The sequence below is a fragment of the Tachypleus tridentatus genome, chromosome 12 (genome assembly GCF_004210375.1).
Source record: "Tachypleus tridentatus isolate NWPU-2018 chromosome 12, ASM421037v1, whole genome shotgun sequence".
NCBI classification, from domain to species: domain Eukaryota; kingdom Metazoa; phylum Arthropoda; class Merostomata; order Xiphosura; family Limulidae; genus Tachypleus; species Tachypleus tridentatus.
In genome coordinates, this window is record NC_134836.1 from 53,549,994 (window position 1) to 53,571,617 (window position 21,624).

Sequence of the window (21,624 nt, forward strand, 5' to 3'; positions counted from 1 at the left end):
TCTCTGAGGTTAACTCTGTGTCAGAGGTCACTTCAAAGCACCTTTGAAACAGTGCTTTAGTGTAGAGTTTCTTAAAGTTTGATATGACCTGTTGGTCCATGGGCTGAATGAGAGGAGTCGTGTTAGGGGGCAAGAGCTTCACCGTAATGAAACTGTACTCCTCCACCAACCCGTCCTCCAAGCATGGTGGGTGAGCAGGTGCATTATCCATCACAAGAAGGGCCTTGAGTGGCAACTGTTTTTCCGTGAGGTAATTCTTTACACTTGGGGCAAACACTTCATGGATTCACTCCATAAACAATTGCCTGGTTACCCATGCTTTACTATTAGCCCTCCACATGACATTTAGTTTACTTTTCAGGACATTATTTATCTTAAAAACCCTCGGGTTCTCAGAATGGTACACAAGCAAAGGCTTAAGTTTTAAGTCCCCACTTGCATTACTACATAACAATAGAGTTAGCCTGTCCTTCATTGGCTTGTGTCCTAGCAGTGACTTCTCCTCCTTGGTGATGTAGGTCCTCTTTGGCATTTTCTTCCAAAAGAGGCCTGTCTCATCACAGTTGAACACTTGTTGGGGAATAAAACCCTCATCTTCTACTAGCCTTAAAGGCATCACTTGCATGAGCACTCGTTTCAGGGGGTGGTTTTCAGGAGGTCAGCATGCAACTGCTTTGCTTTCTCACAAATGATGGTCTCAGAAATGCTATCACCAGCTAACTGTTTTTCGTTTATCCAAATCAACAACAGTTTTTCTACCTCTTCCATTGTTTGTGATCTTTGTTTCGTAAACACTGTCACTCCTTTTGCAACATCAGCTCCTTTGATGACCTCTTTATTTTTCAGTATGGTGCAGACTGTAGACTTCGCCATACCAAACTGTGTAGCAAGGTCCGACACGCGAACACCACTCCCATACTTCGCTATGAGATCTTTTTTCACCTTTATTGTGGCTCTAACAACTTTTCTTTTTGGTTTGCTGCTTTCATTATCCTTCTTTGACCCCATGGTGGCTTATTTAATCAGAATATTTAGAAAAAAACATTAACAAAAAAAAAAAAAAAACGAGAACGTTCACAGCAGATTTTAGCAGGGGTGTGGACTGAGCGACCGGTGCAGGTAAAATGTTTTGGGCAAGCTTGGCGTGAGCCGAAAATGGTCGAAGGGTCGTTCGGGTCATCAGTTGGGTTATTTCGGGAGTTTGGGCCACGACAGCTTGGTTCGGGAATCGAGTTTATGTTCGACAACCGAGACATTTTTTTTTTCTCAAACAAATATGTTCGAAAACCGAATTGTTCGAGAAGGGAGTCGTTCGAGAACCGAGGTACCGCTGTATATTACAATGGCCAAACTGTTTAGAAACTTAAACTTTTTAACAATTAAATTTTGGTTAGATTTTTGTTTCTATTGCTGCTTTATTTCACTGTTTGCAAATATTTTGCGAAACGGGGTGGTTAAAAAAATTCCAAATATTCGTTGAGAGGAATATTGGCTTTATAGTGTGTGTACAAACAAGCGTGGCGCGCATTTTAAATCCTCAGTGTGTGTACAAACAAGCATGGTGCGCATTTTAAATCCTCGACTTAAGTTACATTCCAGAAACTTTGATGTCTTGGTGTTTTGTATTTTCTATCGTCTTCCCCACCTGTGGGTAAAATACAAATACGGAAAATTCGTAGAATTATTTTTTTATTCGATATCGCCTCTTGTACGTGTATCTTATTGAAGTTGGATCAAACGTGTTTCAACGCCAATACTTCATAACATATTTATTTTAAATTATTTCAGTATGTTTTTTTTTGTTTTTTTTTCGTAGTGAATATAGAATGTCACATATTAACACCAAGAAGTTGTTAATAAAATCTCGAAAGATGTGGTTATTATTACTTAATGACTTGGTTTCTATAGAACCATACGTATTCCACGTTATGTGAATAAATTACGTGTAGTTACACAGCACAGTATATCATGAGCTGGCAGATTAAAAAAACGGAAGTTTGAAACGTTATTAATGGCGCAAGAGGTTAAACTCACAAATGTAAATATATTAATGTCGCAAACATTTGTCACTGATTAAAATACATGTGTAGAGAAGCCTTCATAAGCTCTATTGTAACACAAGTGTTAATAAAATGTATAGTTACGATGGTATTCTAATACTGATAATTTTATCACGTGAATGTTATTTGAAACGTAAACATGCCAAAATCTAAGCTGATTTTTATGTATTATAAAGAAATATCTGGAGAAGTGTATTGTTTGTTTTTTATTTCGCGCAAAGCTACTCGAGGACTATCTGCGCTAAACGTCCCCAATTTTGCAGTGTAAAACTAGAGGGAAGGCAGCTCGTCATCACCATCCACCGCCAACTCTTAGGCTACTCTTTTAGCAACGAATAGTTGGATTTACCGTCACATTATAACGCCCCCACGGCTGAAAGGGCGAGCATGTTTGGTGCGACGGGGATTAGAACTCGCGACCCTCTGATTACGAGTCGAACGCCTTAACCCACTTGGCTATGCCAGGCCTGTATATAGTTTGAGAACATTCTAGAAACTAGCTGCTTTAAATAAAACTGATTCCAAACATTTTGTTTGAGGCGGGTGTTTTATTTGTTTGTTGCTAAACCCAAAGCTTCACAATGGACTACCTGTACTGTGATTACCACGTGTATCGAAACCTGTTTATTGTTGTTTTGCAGAGCGAGCCAGCAGACTTGCCGATAAGCCACTGTAGGCGTTTTTGTGTGTGGTGTTTCCCCTAACAACTTATTCATTGTTCTAACCAGTGAAACCGTTACTAGTATTGTTATGCAATATTTATTTATCTGGTACCGTTGCGTAACGCCATCGTTTCCGGGAATATTTGAAATGAAGCTAAATAAACGGATACTGTATGAAATTAGTTTGAACAGTCGTGTTGTTTGTTTTAATTTGTTAGTATTACAGAAACTATACAGTTTAGATATATATTACACAAAGTTAGAACAGAATTTCTTTTCCCCAGTACGCTAATTATATTTAGCGGAACCACATAGTTGGAAAACATTTAAACTTCGTAATGACGACAAACCCACTTGAAGTAAAAAATCTATCTTAAGACAGCTGGCATAGGTATTAAAACTTTTATTAAAATGAGGGCGAAACGTTGTTCTGTACTTGATTCTAAATAAAAGATTTAATACCCATACCAGCCGTCTTGAGATACATTTCAAACTTTCAAAGTTTGAGTGTTACAAATATAATCTTAATCCATGTTATTACTGTTAAGAGTCGTGCATATGGACCATTCTGTAATGTGTGTGTATAACAACATATATATATATATATATACATGTATGGAAGGAATTCAGAAATTTATGCCTGTATGTGTGTTTGCTTCGGTTCTTGTAACTTGTAATCTGGAACGAAGAGAAGTTACCGTCGGCCGAACAAAAACAACGCAGACGTAAAGTATGTTAATTCTGCTCCATAGTCTGTAGCACCTGTTAACTGTGACGTAGAACATTTCTACTAAATATCTGATTCAGGGACAAATTCCTGACTTATTCGTGGCAAGTTCGGAACGATAATTACGTAATTACCCTTTCTATATTTTAATCAACAGCGTTGGGGAGCTGTTATAATGAGTACAATCGTTGACTGGGTGTAAACACGTTTTTTTCTCTCTACCCATTACCAAGTACTTCACCTTTTGTGTAAAACCTTTAACCTAAAAGAAAAGTTGTAACTGTTCAGTAAAGCAAGTTTGATGTCTCAAAATTAACATGCTTACGTTATTGTGTGCATTAATAAATAAACATATAAAACACATCAACCAATCATCACTGAGATAATGGTGCTACAATAGCCGCTGTTTGACATTTATTTAAAAAGAAAAACAATATATCTACACATTGCGTACTAATAGATTTGATAAATACATCATAACGTTGACCCAAAAAAAATACAATATCTAATGTTTTTCCGCCATTTTATATCAATAGCAATACAGTTATTCTTTATACAGTACAGTTTTAGTTAACCAGTGCATTGATTTTACAGATGAAGAAAAAAAAAACAGTATATTTTCCAAATATAAAACTTCCCGAGTACAGTTTTGTGTACAAAAACAAGCAAAGCCAAAACTTCTCGGCTAATAACAACGTATAGCAATTAATGATAATTTTTTTTCTTATTTTATCCTTGTTCTTAAGCATGACAACAGTCTCACGTGAAAGATCCAATCTCTCTCGAGACGTATCTCTATACTCTTGTTCAATTTATTAATGTCTCCCGTTGTAACAGCAGCAAACCTACGGATATACAACGCTAAAATTGGAGGTTTGATTCCCTTGGTAACCACAGCAGATAGCCTGATGTGGCTTTACTACAAAACACGCGCGCGCGAGTAATTACTTTTGTGTCCATTTGTTTCTCCGAAAAGGGACCAAAGCCCACCTGGAGGGATTACCAGCTTAAACCACTCGCATTCTATACAGTACTGTGTTGTCAGTCAGTAGACACTAAAATTACATCATATAAGGGACACATAACTTTATAATTGATATTCTAGTGACTCTAAAACATACGCATGTCCCGAATAGTGAGAATAATTATGCACTTTGTGGGTTGCAACGTAGCATGACATATAAACTTCAAAGGAAAGAAAGCACGTGTTAGTTCTCCTTTTGGTTTTATTTACTCTTGTAACGGAACTCTTGGAGACCCTGGGAGTACGTCTAGTAGTGATACGTTTGACAGAAATATTGTTTTATTTTCTGAACGTATGTTCATTTTCAAGTGTTCGATTTTGTTTGTTTGTTTTTGAAATTCGCGCAAAGCTACACGAGGGCTGTCTGATCTAGCCGTCCCTAACTTAACAGTGTAAGACTAGAGGGAAAGCAGCTAGTCGTATCACCACCCACCGCCACCTCTGGGACTACTCTTTTACCAACGAATAGTGGGATTGACCGCACATTATAACGCCCCCACGGCCGATAGGGCGAGCATGTTTGGTGTGACGGGGATTCGAAACCGCGACCCTCGAATTACGAGTTGAGTGCCTTAACCACCTGACGATGCTGGGCCTTCATTAATGGAGTCTTGATTTTTTTTTTTAAGCGATTACAGTACTCGTAAATCGTAGCGAGAACTCAATATAATGTTTGCAGTAATTTATACAGTCAGAGTATAGTTTCATTTCTTTTGCTATAAAATTTGATATTTTGTATCAACCCTGGAATTATATTATATTAATGATGTACAACTGGTATTTTTCGAAACATATACATTTTATTTTTAATATTGTATTTATACATTGTTTAAAATGGTTAGATATGTAAATTTTTAATTAAATTCACACTATTTTATTTGCTACACTTGTTATTGTTTTCACAAGTATATTAGGCATGTACAGAAAAACAATCACAAAGCAACTTCAGTTGTAAAGTGTTGAAATGCGTGTTGTTGTTTTATTTAAACCAAACTCTTGTATAATTAACCACATGTAGGTGCAAAATGTATATGATTAGTCAGTGCGTTTCCACCCGACTTGAAATAGCATGGATTAACTGGATGTGACAAGCTGTTGTGACCTGTTTTGTTCATTTGTCTGTAAACGAATCACGTAAACAATGACGACTTCGTTTAATTTTGAAAATTTATTCACACGTCTAATGTACAGAAGGTTGAATGTGTTATATTAAAGATTTCATCAAGTCCTATGGCAAATAAAGCCGATATACTGTCGTTGTAGATCGGTACGTATCAAAATTTCATTGTGACTTGAGTTGGTTGTGTGTCACCACCGAAAGTTAATCGTTTTTATGAAGGCCATGTAATAATCTTTTACGATGCAAAATATACATATATTCAGTTTATAAATATGTGTTCAGAGCGAGTATGCTGAATTTCGAAGGCATTTTTTAATAAAACTGAAGGACAAAGCAATATGGATTAACTTGGGGTACCAGGACCACATAAAAAACTTGCACCGTTCCCATGGAAAGCAATGTAACTTGTTAGAATTACCGAACGAAGTAGCAAAATCCCGCCTACATATTTCAGCCAGCATAACGAAGGAAGTTGTCCGTCCGAAAAAGCAACTCAAATCGTGTACGGAGAAGTTGATCCACAGCATATCCATTCACCTGTCGCATGGATATCTTTACTATTTAACTGATGAAACGGGTGCTGAAAAACCACCGCCTTCGTATACTAGATTGATTGTATAAAGCTATCGGGAAAGACTGGTGTGCTTTGGACATGACACCCTTACGGCGAAGTCAGTATGATCCAATATGGAACACATCATAATAAAACTTAATGCTAGACAGATGAAGTATATTGAAACACAAATACGATTTCTTCGATTTTTAATATCGTGGACGAGTTGTTTCGGCCAATGATGAAGAAATTCACTGAAATAAACCCAGTGAAACCATGAATTAGAAATAAATTGTTTCAACGTTATTGCAAATGCCATTAAACATTGACTTTCGTTTTTCATAAATCCTTCTTTCGCTTGCGCTGTATTTAACCTTCTTAAAAATTAAGAGATTAACCATTACTGACCAGGCGGTTAAGGCGCTCGACTCGTAATTTGAGGGTGGCGGGTTCGAATCCCCGTCACATCAAATATGCTCGCCCTTTCAGCCGTGGGGACATTGTAATGTGACGGTCAGCCCCATTATTCGTGGGTAAAAGAGTATCCCCAAAAGTTGGCGGTGGGTGGTGATGACTAGCTGTCTTACACTACTAAATTGGCGACGGCTAACGCAGAAACTCAAAAACAAACAAAACAGACCATTGCAGTCATTGAATGTGCGTAGTGTTTCCCTAAAACATTTGCTTTTACTTGTCATTGTGGAAGTACAAGAAATTTTCGAAGACAAAAAGAAAAAAAAAATCCTGTTGTTTTTGGTTCTAATATTTCGCTACGCTTTCACTTTAAAACCGCTAGAACCGGAAATGCCTTATGCAGTTTTCTTCATTTAATACCCTCTATCGGTGAGATACTGCACTAGTTGGTCATATCTTTTTTGTTAATTTCCAATTCAAACTTTATGTTTGTTTTTCTTTGCAAAATTATACAACCGATCCTAAACTAGAAGGATTCTTAATTGTACGCGTATTTTTACTTTACACTTTTATATTTTACCGAAGCTTTACTGTGATGATATCCAGAATAATTGAAGTAAAAGGTTTACCTTAAAATAATTTTTGAATGAAGAGTATTACCGTGTTGACGTAATAAAGCGATTTTATTGGACTAACGAAACACGTCTACTTAAAAGTAATCCTTACGGATAGGATTGATTGTGCTCTTCGCCAAATAATAATTTTACGGTTAATTTTAATATGTCTATATACTCCATCATCTAAGTTTGAGTGCTGAAAATTAAAATAATTATGTATCTGAAGTTATTCAAATTATTTTAGACTTTTCTCGAACTTCGTTTTCCCTTCAACTTTATTAAAGATGTATTTAAATTTGATGACGTTGAAATCCACTTTAAAAAACGTTTGGAAACGGCTTAAATGTGTAGTAAGAGACAGGATTGTACTTGATGGTGACGTAAGTTTATCGAAGCGTTGTACATTTGTAATAAAGATTCTTTCTTCACCGATATAAGCCGTTTCCAAAATTCAAAGTTCTATTTGTTTTTATCACGAATTGACTTATAGATAAATTTCTGTTCAGTGGCTCAGCGGACTTACACCGCTAAAAACCGGGTTTCGATACCCGTGGTGGGCAGAGCACAGATAGTTCATTGTGTAGCTTTGTGCTTAATTCAAAACAACAACAACAACAACATTACCAGTTAATAATAACACGTGGATCAAGAGTAAATTTTTTCATGTCTTTCTTCTTTCGCCTCTCTCGGTTTTAACCGTTCTCTCTCACGTATCTTGGTTGTTTTTTTTTATTATTTCTCCTTCTGTTAAACGCCTATCTTTTGCATCCACTTCCCAGAAGCAACGCCGGACACGCCTGTTTCCCTTGTATCGGGTTAAGACAAGTTTCATAATCATAGGAGGTTTCTTAATCTCCACAGCAACGAAACAAAAAGGCAATCGATTCCTCCAATATGTATTTAAGAACTTTAATCGACGTTTCTTAATTTAAATTCGCAAACATAACACTAAGGAAGGCATTGTTCAAAATAATCTCATGCAATTTTTAAACACATTGAAGAGTTAACGTCCACTGCATAAGTAAACACTAAGTTCTAAGGACGGGGGTCGTTGAATAAGTTCATAAATTGTTTAATCATTTCGCTACATTTACACCCATGGCTTTTACGTCGTGAACTGTGTGAGATAGCTGTATAACAGTATTAAAAGTTTGATATTTGTAGGAACACGCAAATCACTGAAGTATTTCATAATAATAATAATTGTTTAAACAAGAAGGAATCCTCAATAGCCGCGGCACTCTTGTTATTGGTTATTTTTTGTATGCCAGCAGTACCAAACGACTTTATCACTCGTCAGGATCTCTACCATTCTGCCCTCAATTTAAAATGCTTTTAGGCACGATTAGAGTAAGTTAATCTATGAAACCTTGGGCGTGGTCAGATAAATTGATCAAAAGGTTTGACCTTTAAGTCCAAAATTTGTAAATAGATCTCATATTAGTCAAGAGATGTCAGAATTACGAGCTAAAAGAAAAACTCGGAGCCATTTCACGAGGTGCTATACAGTGACGACAAATCCACATCTGCTGGTATTTACGTGTAAAGCCTTAAGTCTAATGGCCAAGTAGACATTCGCAGTTTAAACGAATGCCTTTTTGGAAAATTCGAATTTTGAACACTGGCAGTGCGACATCTGATTATTCGTCACTTATATCTCGCGAGCGAAACGGCAGCTGACGTACGACCTTTCCTTTTTTCAGTGGGTCTAGTCACGAGCAAAACTTCTAATGGAATATTACAAGCGCTATTCCCATGGGATGAATCAATATCTTAAAGGTTTTATCTTCCCTGGGAAACCTACCTACGGAAGTAAAGATTTCGTGTGCCATAATCGTATACAATATGAAACAGTGAATATGGTAAAATAAAAAGGCCAGCGAGACAATGTCTTACGAGATAATGATTTTTACGTATAATAATGTTGTATCTGTACTATACATTCATGATACCTGTTCAGGAGTGTTTTAGGGTAATGCTGATATGTCAGTGTTAAAACGCTAGTATAACGAAGTGTTCACTGTTTACAATCCCCATCACACCAAATATGCTCGTCCTTTCAGCCGTTGGGGAGTTATAAAGTGCAAGTCTGTCCCACTATTCGTTGGTAAAAGAGTAGCCCAAGAGTTGGCGGTGGGGGATGATGACTAGTTGCCTTCCCTTTAGTCGTACACTGCTAAATTAGGGACGGCTAGCGTAGATAGCCCTGGTGTAGCTTTGCGCGAAAGTAAAAAAAAACAAACAAACCAAACACCATTCACTATTTATGTTTAATAAAATATTCTGAACTTGTATATGCTGTAGGTGGCACTTGTCATGCTATTAAAAAAAGGCAACAAAAACATACAGTGCATCAATAATATTATCTGACTTGTATAACCATTTTGGATTATGCTGTGAAATAACCTATATTTCGCACGCGTTGTTACGGGCAACGGTTTGGTGTTAGAAAAAACGCATTCACTGTTGCGCTGGTGGGGAGGGGCCTTATCTGTTCGTTAAATAAGGTTGTGAAATTTTACATACCTTGTAATGTGTTTGTTTTTGGAAGTTTCGCGGCAACTTCTAACAGAATTTCTCTTGGAAGTTGCATGTGCTTCTAATTCACTAACAACCGTTGAAATGTGTGGGGTGTACGTGTGTATAACCTTCGCTAACAACAGATCTGGCTAGTTGGGATGTGTGGGTTGTACTTGTATATAATCTGTCAAAATGTCATAAAACAGAATGTGATATTTTAATGACGAGAAGAGTAAACAATGAGAGACCCACCACATCGTGCGTTCTTAGAACTTTTGTATTTATTCATAAGTGTTTAGAAGAACCACACTGTTATATTGTTTCGCCACGTAATCGAAAGCGATCAGCTTTCTTACAAAGAGCCATAATTTACGTTTTTGGTTCTGCACATTGTTACAAAAGTCAGCTGTCATAGATTTAACGCCTATACAAGTTTACCGAACATATCTAAAATGGCCGCTCTTAAAACTGTTACAGAACTAAAGACGTTCAATCTGAGTTACTACCACTCGAACATCAACGTTAGGTACTGTTATCCCAGTCACCAAAAGCCCGAAAAAGTATCCAAGTTAAAACATTTGTGGAGTCTTCTTGTTGACGAGAAACTCGCTTAAAGTAAGTAAAAATGTATCTCAGGACGGCTGGCATGGGTATTAACACTTTTACCAATAAAGCAGAGAACGTTTCGACCTTCCTAGGTCATCTTCAGGTTAACAAAGGTTAACTTGTGAGATATATTTTTGTAGGACATGATATCTCCTATGACATGAGGCTAACGTGGATAAAACGTATTTAGTGATTTTGGAAATTATAACTTCTGCATAATTTCTATCTCGCAACAGTAGATGTGCCTCAGCGGATAGTATAATAAAAAAATATATTCAAATCTAGTGAGGAAACTGTTCCAAAATCTGACATTTCTAAATTTAAAAAAAAACAAAACTATTCCAAATTCTGTATTATCCACAATTTTCAGAGTATCGTCCCCTGTAAGCTTGATGGATTTTTAACAACTAAATTAGAAGTTCGATCCATATGATGGCTACAACAGATATCTTTTATGTTTGTGTTTTGTAATAAAAACTTTAGAGTATCCAGAACAGTTTCTACATAACTAGTTGATATACCCGTTTAATACGCACAGGGAAGAAAGAGGGGGCAGTGTCATAGTTGGATAACACCAATTGTTACGCTACTTCTCTGGAAATCCTAAGGGCAACATTACGAGAACACATCGGAACGAGAGGGAGTGATAAGTTGACTTCCCCTATCAAGGTTTATGACACTCCCCAAGGTATCTTACAGGTGTGTACAAAGTTATATATAAAACACCCCCACTTTGAGGTGTCGGTAGCTATTATATATATTCTGAACTTTTGTTGGTTGGTGTCTTTGGTGTTAGACGTACAGGAAACAATCTGTATTGTCATTTCTGATATTGAACATGGAACCTTGAAGTACATGTAGTAACGACTCTATATAGTGTATGTATCTAGCTACCCGTACCTTTACATGTTAGCAGGTATTCTCCGAAGCTTAATGGCCCGGCATGGCCAAGTGGTTAAGGCACTCGACTCGTAAGATGAGGGTTGCGGGTTCGAATCCCCGTCGCACCAAACATGCTCGCCCTTTCAGCTGTGGGGGCGTTATAATGTTACAATCAATCCCAATACTCATTGGTAAAAGAGAAGCCCAAGAGTTGGAGGTGGGTGGTGATGATTAGCTGTCTTCCCTCTAGTCTTACACTGCTCACTTAGGGACGGCAAACGTAGATAGCCCTCGAGTAGCTTTGCGCGAAATTCAAAAACAAACTAATAAACCCTTTCCACGGTGAATGGTTTAAGTAGGTCTGAGTGAAACCAAAGAGAACAACACAACTAACTTGTTTAATGCTCATGAGATAACTTAAAATGATAGACTATTTTTTCCAGTCACTGGGGACGGGTACTTTTTAGATTAAATAACAATGTTCCCGTCACTTGGAAGCTACTTTTGCTGGTACGCAATATAAAGCATCTTAACCAGTACACGAAAGATCTTATCGCATATATACAATATAAATATCTTAACTACTACACGAAGGATCTTGGCTTATATATAAATATAAAACATTTTAACACGCAGTCATCACACGAATGATTTTAGTATAAAGCATTTTAATCAATACACGAAAGATTTTAACACACACACACACACACACAAAGTAAAGCATCGAAATTACTACTCGAAGGATCTTCGCGCATATATGCAGTATAGATATCTTGGTCATTACACTAGTGAGCTTGGTGTACATTTTAACACTCGGCCACTACTTGAAGTGTATATATATAACAAAAAGCATATTAAACAGTACACGAATGATCTTGGTGTATGTACAAGCCATCTTTAACACGCAGCTACCACACGAAAGCTCTTACGCACAATATAAATCATTTTAACAGACATTCACAACACTAAATATTTATCAAAAAAATATCATCATTGTAATTCATATTGAAATTCAGAAATCAATCACTCTTGAATAAAGTTTCATATTTAAAAACCATTTATAGATACAACACTAATTCAGCATATCTGAGAAACGTGTTCGAGATGCCATGTGGTTAAATTAACGTTTCACGTGAACTTAAATGAGACCAAGTGTTATCTGGCATAAGTTATCGAATGCCCTGTGAAAAATGATTTTAAATGCAGTTTCATAATTTGTTTATAAGCTGTATCTTTTATCTATCTATTATTATCTACCTTGCGCTTTCAATAAATAAAACTAGTTACGTGTGCAGTAATAATAAAATTTATATAAAGAATTCGACATAGACTTCATTGAACTTGGATAGTAGTCATGCGTTCGTTGTGGTCTTAAAAACAGCCGTCATTTTCACGATGCGTGGCCTACTCGAGTAGCACGCCCCCTCTAGGCACTATAGCTGGAGCTTGCGTGCGTCTAGTCTTTCGTCTCCCATTCATGGTTGGGTGGTGTGACTCAGTCTATTCACAATTATTATATCAGTTGGTAGAGGACTAAGGAAGTCATAATCATTGAGTCTTGGCCGTTGAAAGACGCTTTTGGGGCCTTCCTTTCATTCCAAATGTCTTATTCAGAGTGCGTGTTTTCATAAAGAGTGCGACACTTACGAAGTGTAACCAGGTTTCATCTTCACTTTTGAACATATGTAAGGCGATTTGGAACTTAGTGAATAACTCTTGCTTTCATTATGTAGTACAAGCGGACGTCGGATATTCTGTTACTACGATGTTAGTGTTGGTTTTCTTGTTAGTATATGTGCCATCTTTGAATGTACATGTTATATCTACGGAGTGGATTAAATGTTAGTTTATGACTTGAACCTGCTATTTCTGATATGCTAAATAGGTATTATAAACATATCCCAGCTTCGTAAATTTTCTATTATTTATTTATTTTTGAAGACCACGCAATAAAACATGTCAAGTAAATTTTAAACACGTCAATTGACTGACTGACTGATGACGTTTAAATTGTACCTCGTGATGGTTTTTTTTTCTTTTCTGACAAATGTTACCTGAAATATAGTCAGTAAAACGTATCCACAAGAAACAGGATGTGGAACAAGGAATAAGATAATCATTGGGGGTCGAAAAATATTGAGTTTTAAATTTAATTTGTTTCTAGGAGTTACATGTTTCTAATACTTAAATGTAGTCATTGTCATGACCCGCTGTGAAATTAGGTGATCATGATTTTATACAATTTAAGTAAAGAAGGTTTTGCTGTAAAAATGTTATACATTTTTTATTAAATGTGTCTTCTTCGTTAGCCTTAGCTTCGGTGAAGAACTTTAGCTATGTTTGATGAATAAAAGAAAGATATTTCCCTGAATAGCACGTGACGTAACTATGAAAGAAACGTAAAAGTGCTCGTTCAATTTAAAGTATTGGGAGTTTTAATAAAACCGGGTAGAACAAGATGTTTCACAAATAAAATACTAAAACTGATATTAATGTATAACAGACGCAGTTACACACACTGAAAATACGTTATAAATAAAACTCCTTCTTAAAGTGGATTTTTTTTTTAAGTATATTAACAGAATACGTTGTTCTGGTATTGGCACTGGACAGCAGCATTAATTGTTAAGTTTGTAGTTTCGTTGAACAATGATTCTATTCTATATTTCACTAGAACACCAGACCCAGGTACCACCGTTGACTCCAGGAACCAATCAGAAAATGACCCAAGCTTTGACGGCCAGTTTTGGAAACTGGCAGAAAGAACTGCAGAGTAACCAAATTTGTAAAGGTAGGTGGAGCCCCATGTCTCATCGGGTTTACCTTGTGTGTTCACTTGATTCTGTGTTGATTTATGTTTAAAGCAGTAAAATTTGAATAACTGAACGCTTGCTGTTACTTGACGATGTTGGAGAGTATTACAAGGTAGTGGTGTATGTGAATAGAACGAAAAAGTCCTCTTAGATATCTAAAAACAATAAATGCTCTACCGGTTTTAATACGTTTATTACAGTAATTACATGTATTAAATTACTACAGTGTAAATCCGTAATAATAGTCTTAATACGTATTTATTTGTACCTCCTAATTAGGGTATGTGTGTTTGTACCAGGAGATTTATCAACCAGAATTACTGAGGCTGTACAACACATAACTTATCTCGTCCATGTTTGGCACGACTTGTATACATTTCGTCAAAATATATGCAGATATGAGAGAATGTCGACAATACCCCTTACTAGCTCGTGCTTCTAAATATTATTCTTTATTCGGATTGATGACTGACCACTCGCGTGACGTTTTTCCAGTTACAAGCTGTGAGAACGTGCTTTGATTTGAGCTATCCGTGTTAAGACTACTTTTCAGTTCTCGGAAAATTTTCTCTTGTAACTTAACATACGTGTGCGAGAATACGTGAAAAGCAGTTGTTAGAGGACTATTACAACATAAGTTACCTAACGTTAGTAAATACCCAGAATTACTAAGGACCTCCACATTATATTCTCAGTAAAGGGTTCCTACAGGTCAGTGTTTTATTGATTATTATTGTTTGAATAGAGCGTTGTCTTAAACCAGCTTGAATTTATTTTAAACAGAGGTTTAGTAATTTTACGACTTGCTCGAACATTTGGACAAATCAAATTCGTAAAATTCACCGAGAATCAAAAACGTGCTTTAGAGTAAAAATGTCAGTCTTAGATAACTAAAATTTTACTATATATATATTTAGAAAGTTAACCGATATGTTTAAAGGAAAAACAACAACGTACAGTAACTTGCTGGATTTCGGCGTTTAATTGGAATTATTATATTAAGATACAATTTCATGACTAGGTCTATCTCGCTTCTGTTATTGTTGTTTTATAATATATTTTTGTATTTGGCATTTTGACTTTTATTTAGTATTGTTTCTTTGTAATATTTTTACTTTCAAATCTACAGATTTACCATAGCCTTAAGTTAGTTGAACAAACAAATCAAGTATGAAGTGTAGTAACAATATGATTTAAAAAAAAAATTCATTACTGCTAATGTCGTGTTCCAGCGATGAGACCTGTGATTGTACAGGGTGTTCGGAAAGTCACTGTGCACTTATATATTTATTAACAGACATGTTTCAATATATAATACAGGAGGTAAATATGAATGACAATTATAAACAATGTTGAAAGTGACCCCCGTTGGCATCAATACAGGCCTGGATCCTTCTTATTTTGTTTCTAAACACCGCTATCAGTTGCTGGCTTGAAATAGACTGAATAGACATATGATTACAAAACTGCACAGTGACTTTCCGAACACCCTGCATAAGAGTCAAACAGATTTCAAATATAGAGAATAATACTTTTAGTATTCCTCTGCATTCAAACTGTCGTGGTATTCAAGTTTGGAGCTTGTACAACATTCAGAATTATAATAAATACAGGTTTAAACGTTAAATAAAATTAGTTTTTGGTCATCCCTTTATCGCCCCCCCACTCGCCCTCTTTTCAAGGTCATTTTCACCTTTCAACGACCTTTATGTCAGTTATAGGTTGCTACTGTGAAAAGCTAGCTGCATGTGTTAGATGCTCTGACGATCTCGTGACGTTTTTCCTACCTTCTGCGTGTTTAAAATAACATTTGTAAGTACGCATGCAGCTTTGCCAGTTTTATTTTCAGGTGTACGACTGTAAACTAATCAGATACTTTGTTTTGTTCATTAATATCTTCTTTGACGATGCGACGATTTTGTTTCGAAACGTTTTTAATTAAAAAAAAATATTATGTTGTGACTTTTCCTCAAAATTGTACTATTTCTAAGCCTCGATGTCCTTCATTTATCGCTAATGACCTAAAATACGTTAGGGTTTTAATACCATGTGACTATACCGTCAAAGAAATTAACGCATTTATTGTATTTTGTTCACACACACACACACACACACATATGAAATTTTAATGCCCGAAAATTATAAAACGTAAATTGTAATAGATTTATTAACGTTTTGAAGTACATATGGTGCGGTTGTCTGAGTATTAAATTAACAATATTTTAATATACAGTGTGAGAGAGAGTTTCAGTTTTGTATTTTGCACAAAACTATAGAGCTGTCTGCGCTAGCGGTCCTTAATTTTGAGGTGATAGAATAAAGGGAAAACAGCACTTAGTTTTCACTTGTCAGACTAAATAGTAGGATTTAACAGTAACTCTTATAACGCACCCACGACCCCAAAGTGCGAAATGCGATTATTAGTTTAGTGGAAACGGATCGTGAACCACGACATCTCAGATTGGTTCACTACTTTAACTACTAGGATGTACCCCCACTTGTTTTATTTTGCACAGCGATGTTGAAAACCTTTCTAGCATGTTATTTGTGTTCAATTTTCATTTTGTTTTGATAAAAACGAACGTAAAATCTGTATTTCAGTATGATTAATATTTTACAGAGTTCAGGCTCTACCGATAAAAACCATGTTTTCGATACTCGTAGTGGGTACAACAAAGCTAGGGGAATTGTGTAGCTTTGTGCCTAACAACACGCAGTAATATTCCTTATTTTATATATCCAAAAATTGTTCGTGATAGTTCATTTGAAAGTGTATATATATATGTATCTCTTGTAAATATTTAAATATCACGTAATCTTCTATTTAAAATAAATGGCGCCATTGGTTTATAAAGCTAAAATTCTTAGTTTCTATCCCGTAGTGGACAAAGCACAGATAGCCCATTGTGTAGCTTTATGGTTATCTGTTTTTAAAATATATATATTAAAATTTTTGGTATAGGTATTTTTACGAGTTCCATAAATGATATAAACACTCGTAAGTCACATGTAAAAACATGGTAAACTTCGATATCTGCAGCTTTACCAAACATAATTGAATCAAATTGTGTTTTCACGTGTTAACGATCTCTGTACATAATCGCATTGAGTACGACTTTAAAATACACATTAAAATACGAGTAAAATTCTTAATTATGAAATTTCTTTTGTTTTTTTTTATTTCGCGCAGAGCTACACGAGGGCTATCTGCGCTAGCCGTCCCTAATTTAACAGTGTAAGTCTAGAGGGAAAGTAGCTAATCATCACCACTCACAGCCAACTCTTGGACTACTCTTTTACTAACGAACAGTGGGACTGATCGTAACATTATAACGCCCCGACGACTGAAAGGGCGAACATGTTTGATGTGACAGGGATTCGAACCCGCGACCCTCGGATTACGAGTCGAGTGCCTTAACCACCTGGCCATGCTGGGCCAAGTACGGATATTGAACTAAATGCACGCAAATAAATATTGTGCCTATATGTAACTCGGAAAATTCTTTTCGAAGTGGCCAAATTCGTTAAATATAGCGACTAATAAAAGCTTTTGTAGTTGTTTCAAGAAACAAACAATGTAAAGTAATAATGAAACTTAAAAAAAAACACGCTTAGCAACAGCTTAATATCCGTTTCTACTTGAAATTAGTTCTGTTGTTCAACTTTGTAAAATAACCGTGTCGAAGAAAAGTTCAGCCACGTTTAAACGGTAAACATGAAGGAGTTGATTTTAAATATAAATAAATTTACCCTTTGTTCAGTAAAAATTGAATAGGTATATGTATCTTGCTTGACGCAGGTACCTTCTGAATTAATCTCATGTATAATACAACAGCCCTAGACGCGTTCAATTTTATGCGCTTTGTGTCGGTCTTAAAACATTGCCAGATTTTTTACTGTTTCATTCTAAAATAAATAAATCAAATCTCTCTCCAAAAGTTTAACAAACGAATATACTTCAATTAAAAAAAGAAAGAAATGCACACATCACACAAATACAACAACTCTTGATATTCGAAACTAAACTATTATAATATACGTGACACATTCGCTAGGGTATGTGACCGATACCGGAAACTTTAAACGGGACAGTAACCATTCCGTAAAAAATATGGAATTGCAGTTTGAGAAAGCAATCAACTAGCAGTATCATTTAACTCAAATTACTTTGTCTTATGTAATTCTGTAGTAAATTATAAACACATTTTGTGTTTTATTATGTATATGTCTTGAGGTGGCTAAACAGAAAGCGGTATGGCTTAACGCTAAAACCCGGGAATCAATAACCCACAGTGACGCAGTACATAAAGCTCTTTGTATAACTTCGCGCTTAACAACAAATAAAGAAGTCTGGCCCGTGTTTGCCCAAAACTCTTATTTTATTTGAGAAAAATTTTCTAAAAATTACGGAAGTTGAAGTTGATTTTTGTGTTCTTTACACATTGATTTTTTCCTGACTTGTTCAATATTAAAGTTGACTTTTGTGTTCTTTACATTTTGATTTTGTTCCTGACTTATTCAATACTAAAGTTGACTTTTGTGTTCTTCACACATTGATTTTTTCCTGACTTGTTCAATACTAAAGTTGACTTTTGTGTTCTTTACACATGATTTTTTCCTGACTTGTTCAATACTAAAGTTGACTTTTGTGTTCTTTACACATTGATTTTTTCCTGACTTGTTCAATATTAAAGTTGACTTTTGTGTTCTTTACACATTGATTTTTTACTGACTTGTTCAATACTAAAGTTGACTTTTGTGTTCTTTACACTTTGATTTTTTCCTGACTTGTTCAATACTAAAGTTGACTTTTGTGTTCTTCACACATTGATTTTTTCCTGACTTATTCAATACTAAAGTTGACTTTGTGTTCTTTACATTTTGATTTTGTTCCTGACTTATTCAATACTAAAGTTGACTTTTGTGTTCTTCACACATTGATTTTTTTCCTGACTTGTTCAATAGTAAAGTTGACTTTTGTGTTCTTTACACATTGATTTTGTTCCTGACTTATTCAATATTAAAGTTGACTTTTGTGTTCTTTACACATTGATTTTTTCCTGACTTGTTCAATACTAAAGTTGACTTTTGTGTTCTTTACATTTTGATTTTGTCCCTGACTTGTTCAATACTAAAGTTGACTTTTGTGTTCTTTACATTTTGATTTTGTTCCTGACTTGTTCAATACTAAAGTTGACTTTTGTGTTCTTTACATTTTGATTTTGTTCCTGACTTGTTCAATACTAAAGTTGACTTTTGTGTTCTTTACATTTTGATTTTGTTCCTGACTTGTTCAATACTAAAGTTGACTTTTGTGTTCTTTACATTTTGATTTTGTTCCTGACTTGTTCAATACTAAAGTTGACTTTTGTGTTCTTTACATTTTGATTTTGTTCCTGACTTGTTCAATACTAAAGTTGACTTTTGTGTTCTTTACACCTTGATTTTTTTTCCTGACTTATTCAATACTAAAGTTGACTTTTGTGTTCTTTACACATTGATTTTTTCCTGACTTGTTCAATATTAAGATTATTCTTTTTCTTATTAACACAGACCCTCGGGAGTGGAACGAAATGGATGTCACTCATTGGTTGAATTGGGCAATTCAGGAATTCAGTCTGGAAGGAGTTAACCTTCAAAACTTTAAAATGAAAGGGAGAGAGATGTGTTCCCTGGGTAAAGAATCATTTCTAGCACGTGCTCCACCATTCATGGGAGACATCCTGTGGGAACATTTAGAATTACTACAGAAAGGTATGACTGAGCAGCCAGAGAACATTTTCCCGTTAAAAATCAAAATAATATTTTTTGTATTCTGTTATATTTTTGTGAAATATTTCAGTTATGCTTGGGTTTATTGCAGAATGGTTATAAATAGTTTGACTCATGTTTACGCCTTTTGCCAATTTGAAAAAAGACGAGCATAATTACTTTATTTATTTGACTTTTTCGAAATTACGTCTTCAGTGAGCTAGAGGTGCAAAAATACATCATAATAATTACGTCAGAAATTTGATATCCGTTACAAACAATAGCAAACAATTTCACTGCAAAAAAGAGTTTGTTTTTAATTTCGCGCAAAGCTACACGAGGACTATCTGCGCGTAAACAAAAAGGGAAAAATAAACAGTATGTAGCGTAAATGAAATAGTCATAAAAATAGGTTTAAATCAAATGAGAAGTGTGTATTATTTACAAATATCGAAAGTTTTTAGATGTCAAACAAAATGGTTATCGTATGAATTTATATAACCCTTGCATCAAAACTAAATGAAACTATAATATAGGTTTATATGATAAAGTACTCTGTATTGTAGGGAACTTAACTGGAGGTTCTTTATCATATAAAACTATATTATAGTTTCATTTAGTTCAGATGCAAGGGTTATATAAATTCATACGATAACCATTTTGTTTGACACCTAATAACTTTCGATATTTGTAAATATTTGTAGGGAACTTAACTGGAGGTACTTTAGGAAATTATTTTATACTCGCTTGAAACCTTATTAATTGGGAATGGTTTGGTTTGTTTTGAATTTCGCGCAAAGCTACACGAGGGCTATCTGCGCTGGCCGTCCCTAATTTAGCAGTGTAAGACTATAGGGAAGGCAGCTAATCACCACTACTCATTGCCAACTCTTGGGCTACTCTTTTACCAACGAATAATGAGATTGACCGTCACATTTAGAACGCCCCCACGGCTGAAAGGGCGAGCATGTTTGGTGCGACGGGGATTCGAACCCGAGACCCTCAGAATACTAGTCGAGTGCCTGAACCACCTGGCCATGCTGGGTCTGAGTGGGAATGGCAAAAAGCAGCACAACATGATACAACTGTTTCACAAAATATGATCAACCGAATGTTCTATTTATCATTTTAGTTTTTTACAAAACAGTTATGAAAGAAAAGATGTTTTTTTTTTTTAATTTGCATGATGATAACTTAAAAAAATCGAAAAAGAAATATAAATTATGTCTTTGCTAATCAGTTGTCCAAAAAGGTATTTTTGGATTTATCATAACAGTCATTGTAGTATTTGCGAAGTGTAGAATTGATTGTCAAACGGAAAATCGTAACAAGAGGTTTGTCAGATTTGTTTTAGTGCCGCGATTCTTTGCAGTAGGTGTCCGTGGATTGTTGGCGATAACTTTCAAAAATAAACAGGCAGTACACAATCTACTTGTTTCAGAATAAAATATTTAAAACAAATTAAACGTATGTACAAAATTTCGTCACTGTTGGTTACCACTTGTATTCAGAGCTTTAAATAATTTTCTTTTTCATCAAAGCTCGCACAATCGGGTTCAGTTATGTCAGTACATCATTTGACAAAATGAATTATTCTCTTACTCTGTTATTACAATACAGTGCTCTAATACTCATTTCAAAATCACTGTTATAACTGATGGTTACCATAGTTGTATCCAGAGCTTTAAATAATTTTTTTTCTCAAAAGTTTGCACTCTAGAACTAAATTGACAAAACAAATTATTCTCCTCTATCCTTGTTATTACAATACAAGTCGTGAAACTGACATTAGAAATCACCCATTAGGCTAAGCTCGCAAGAAGTAAAATTTCACATTTTTACGCTTCTACTTTTACTTTTATTAACTTGCTTTAA

At 35.3% G+C, this 21,624-nt stretch overlaps 1 protein-coding gene across 6 annotated transcripts in view; it reads left to right on the plus strand.

Annotated features, from left to right (window-relative positions):
• Positions 1 to 21,624, plus strand: part of LOC143233343 (protein c-ets-1-A-like) — an 88,975-nt gene that overhangs the window by 45,155 nt on the left and 22,196 nt on the right. For 3 of the 6 annotated variants that reach the window (XM_076469497.1, XM_076469498.1, XM_076469499.1), the window contains exons 4-5: positions 13,860 to 13,976; positions 19,552 to 19,752. In XM_076469497.1, coding sequence (XP_076325612.1) covers positions 13,860 to 13,976; positions 19,552 to 19,752 — 318 coding nt within the window. Of the gene's footprint in view, positions 1 to 12,812; positions 12,953 to 13,859; positions 13,977 to 19,551; positions 19,753 to 21,624 lie in introns of those variants that run through there. The other 3 variants (XM_076469500.1, XM_076469501.1, XM_076469502.1) reach the window with 2 other exon arrangements.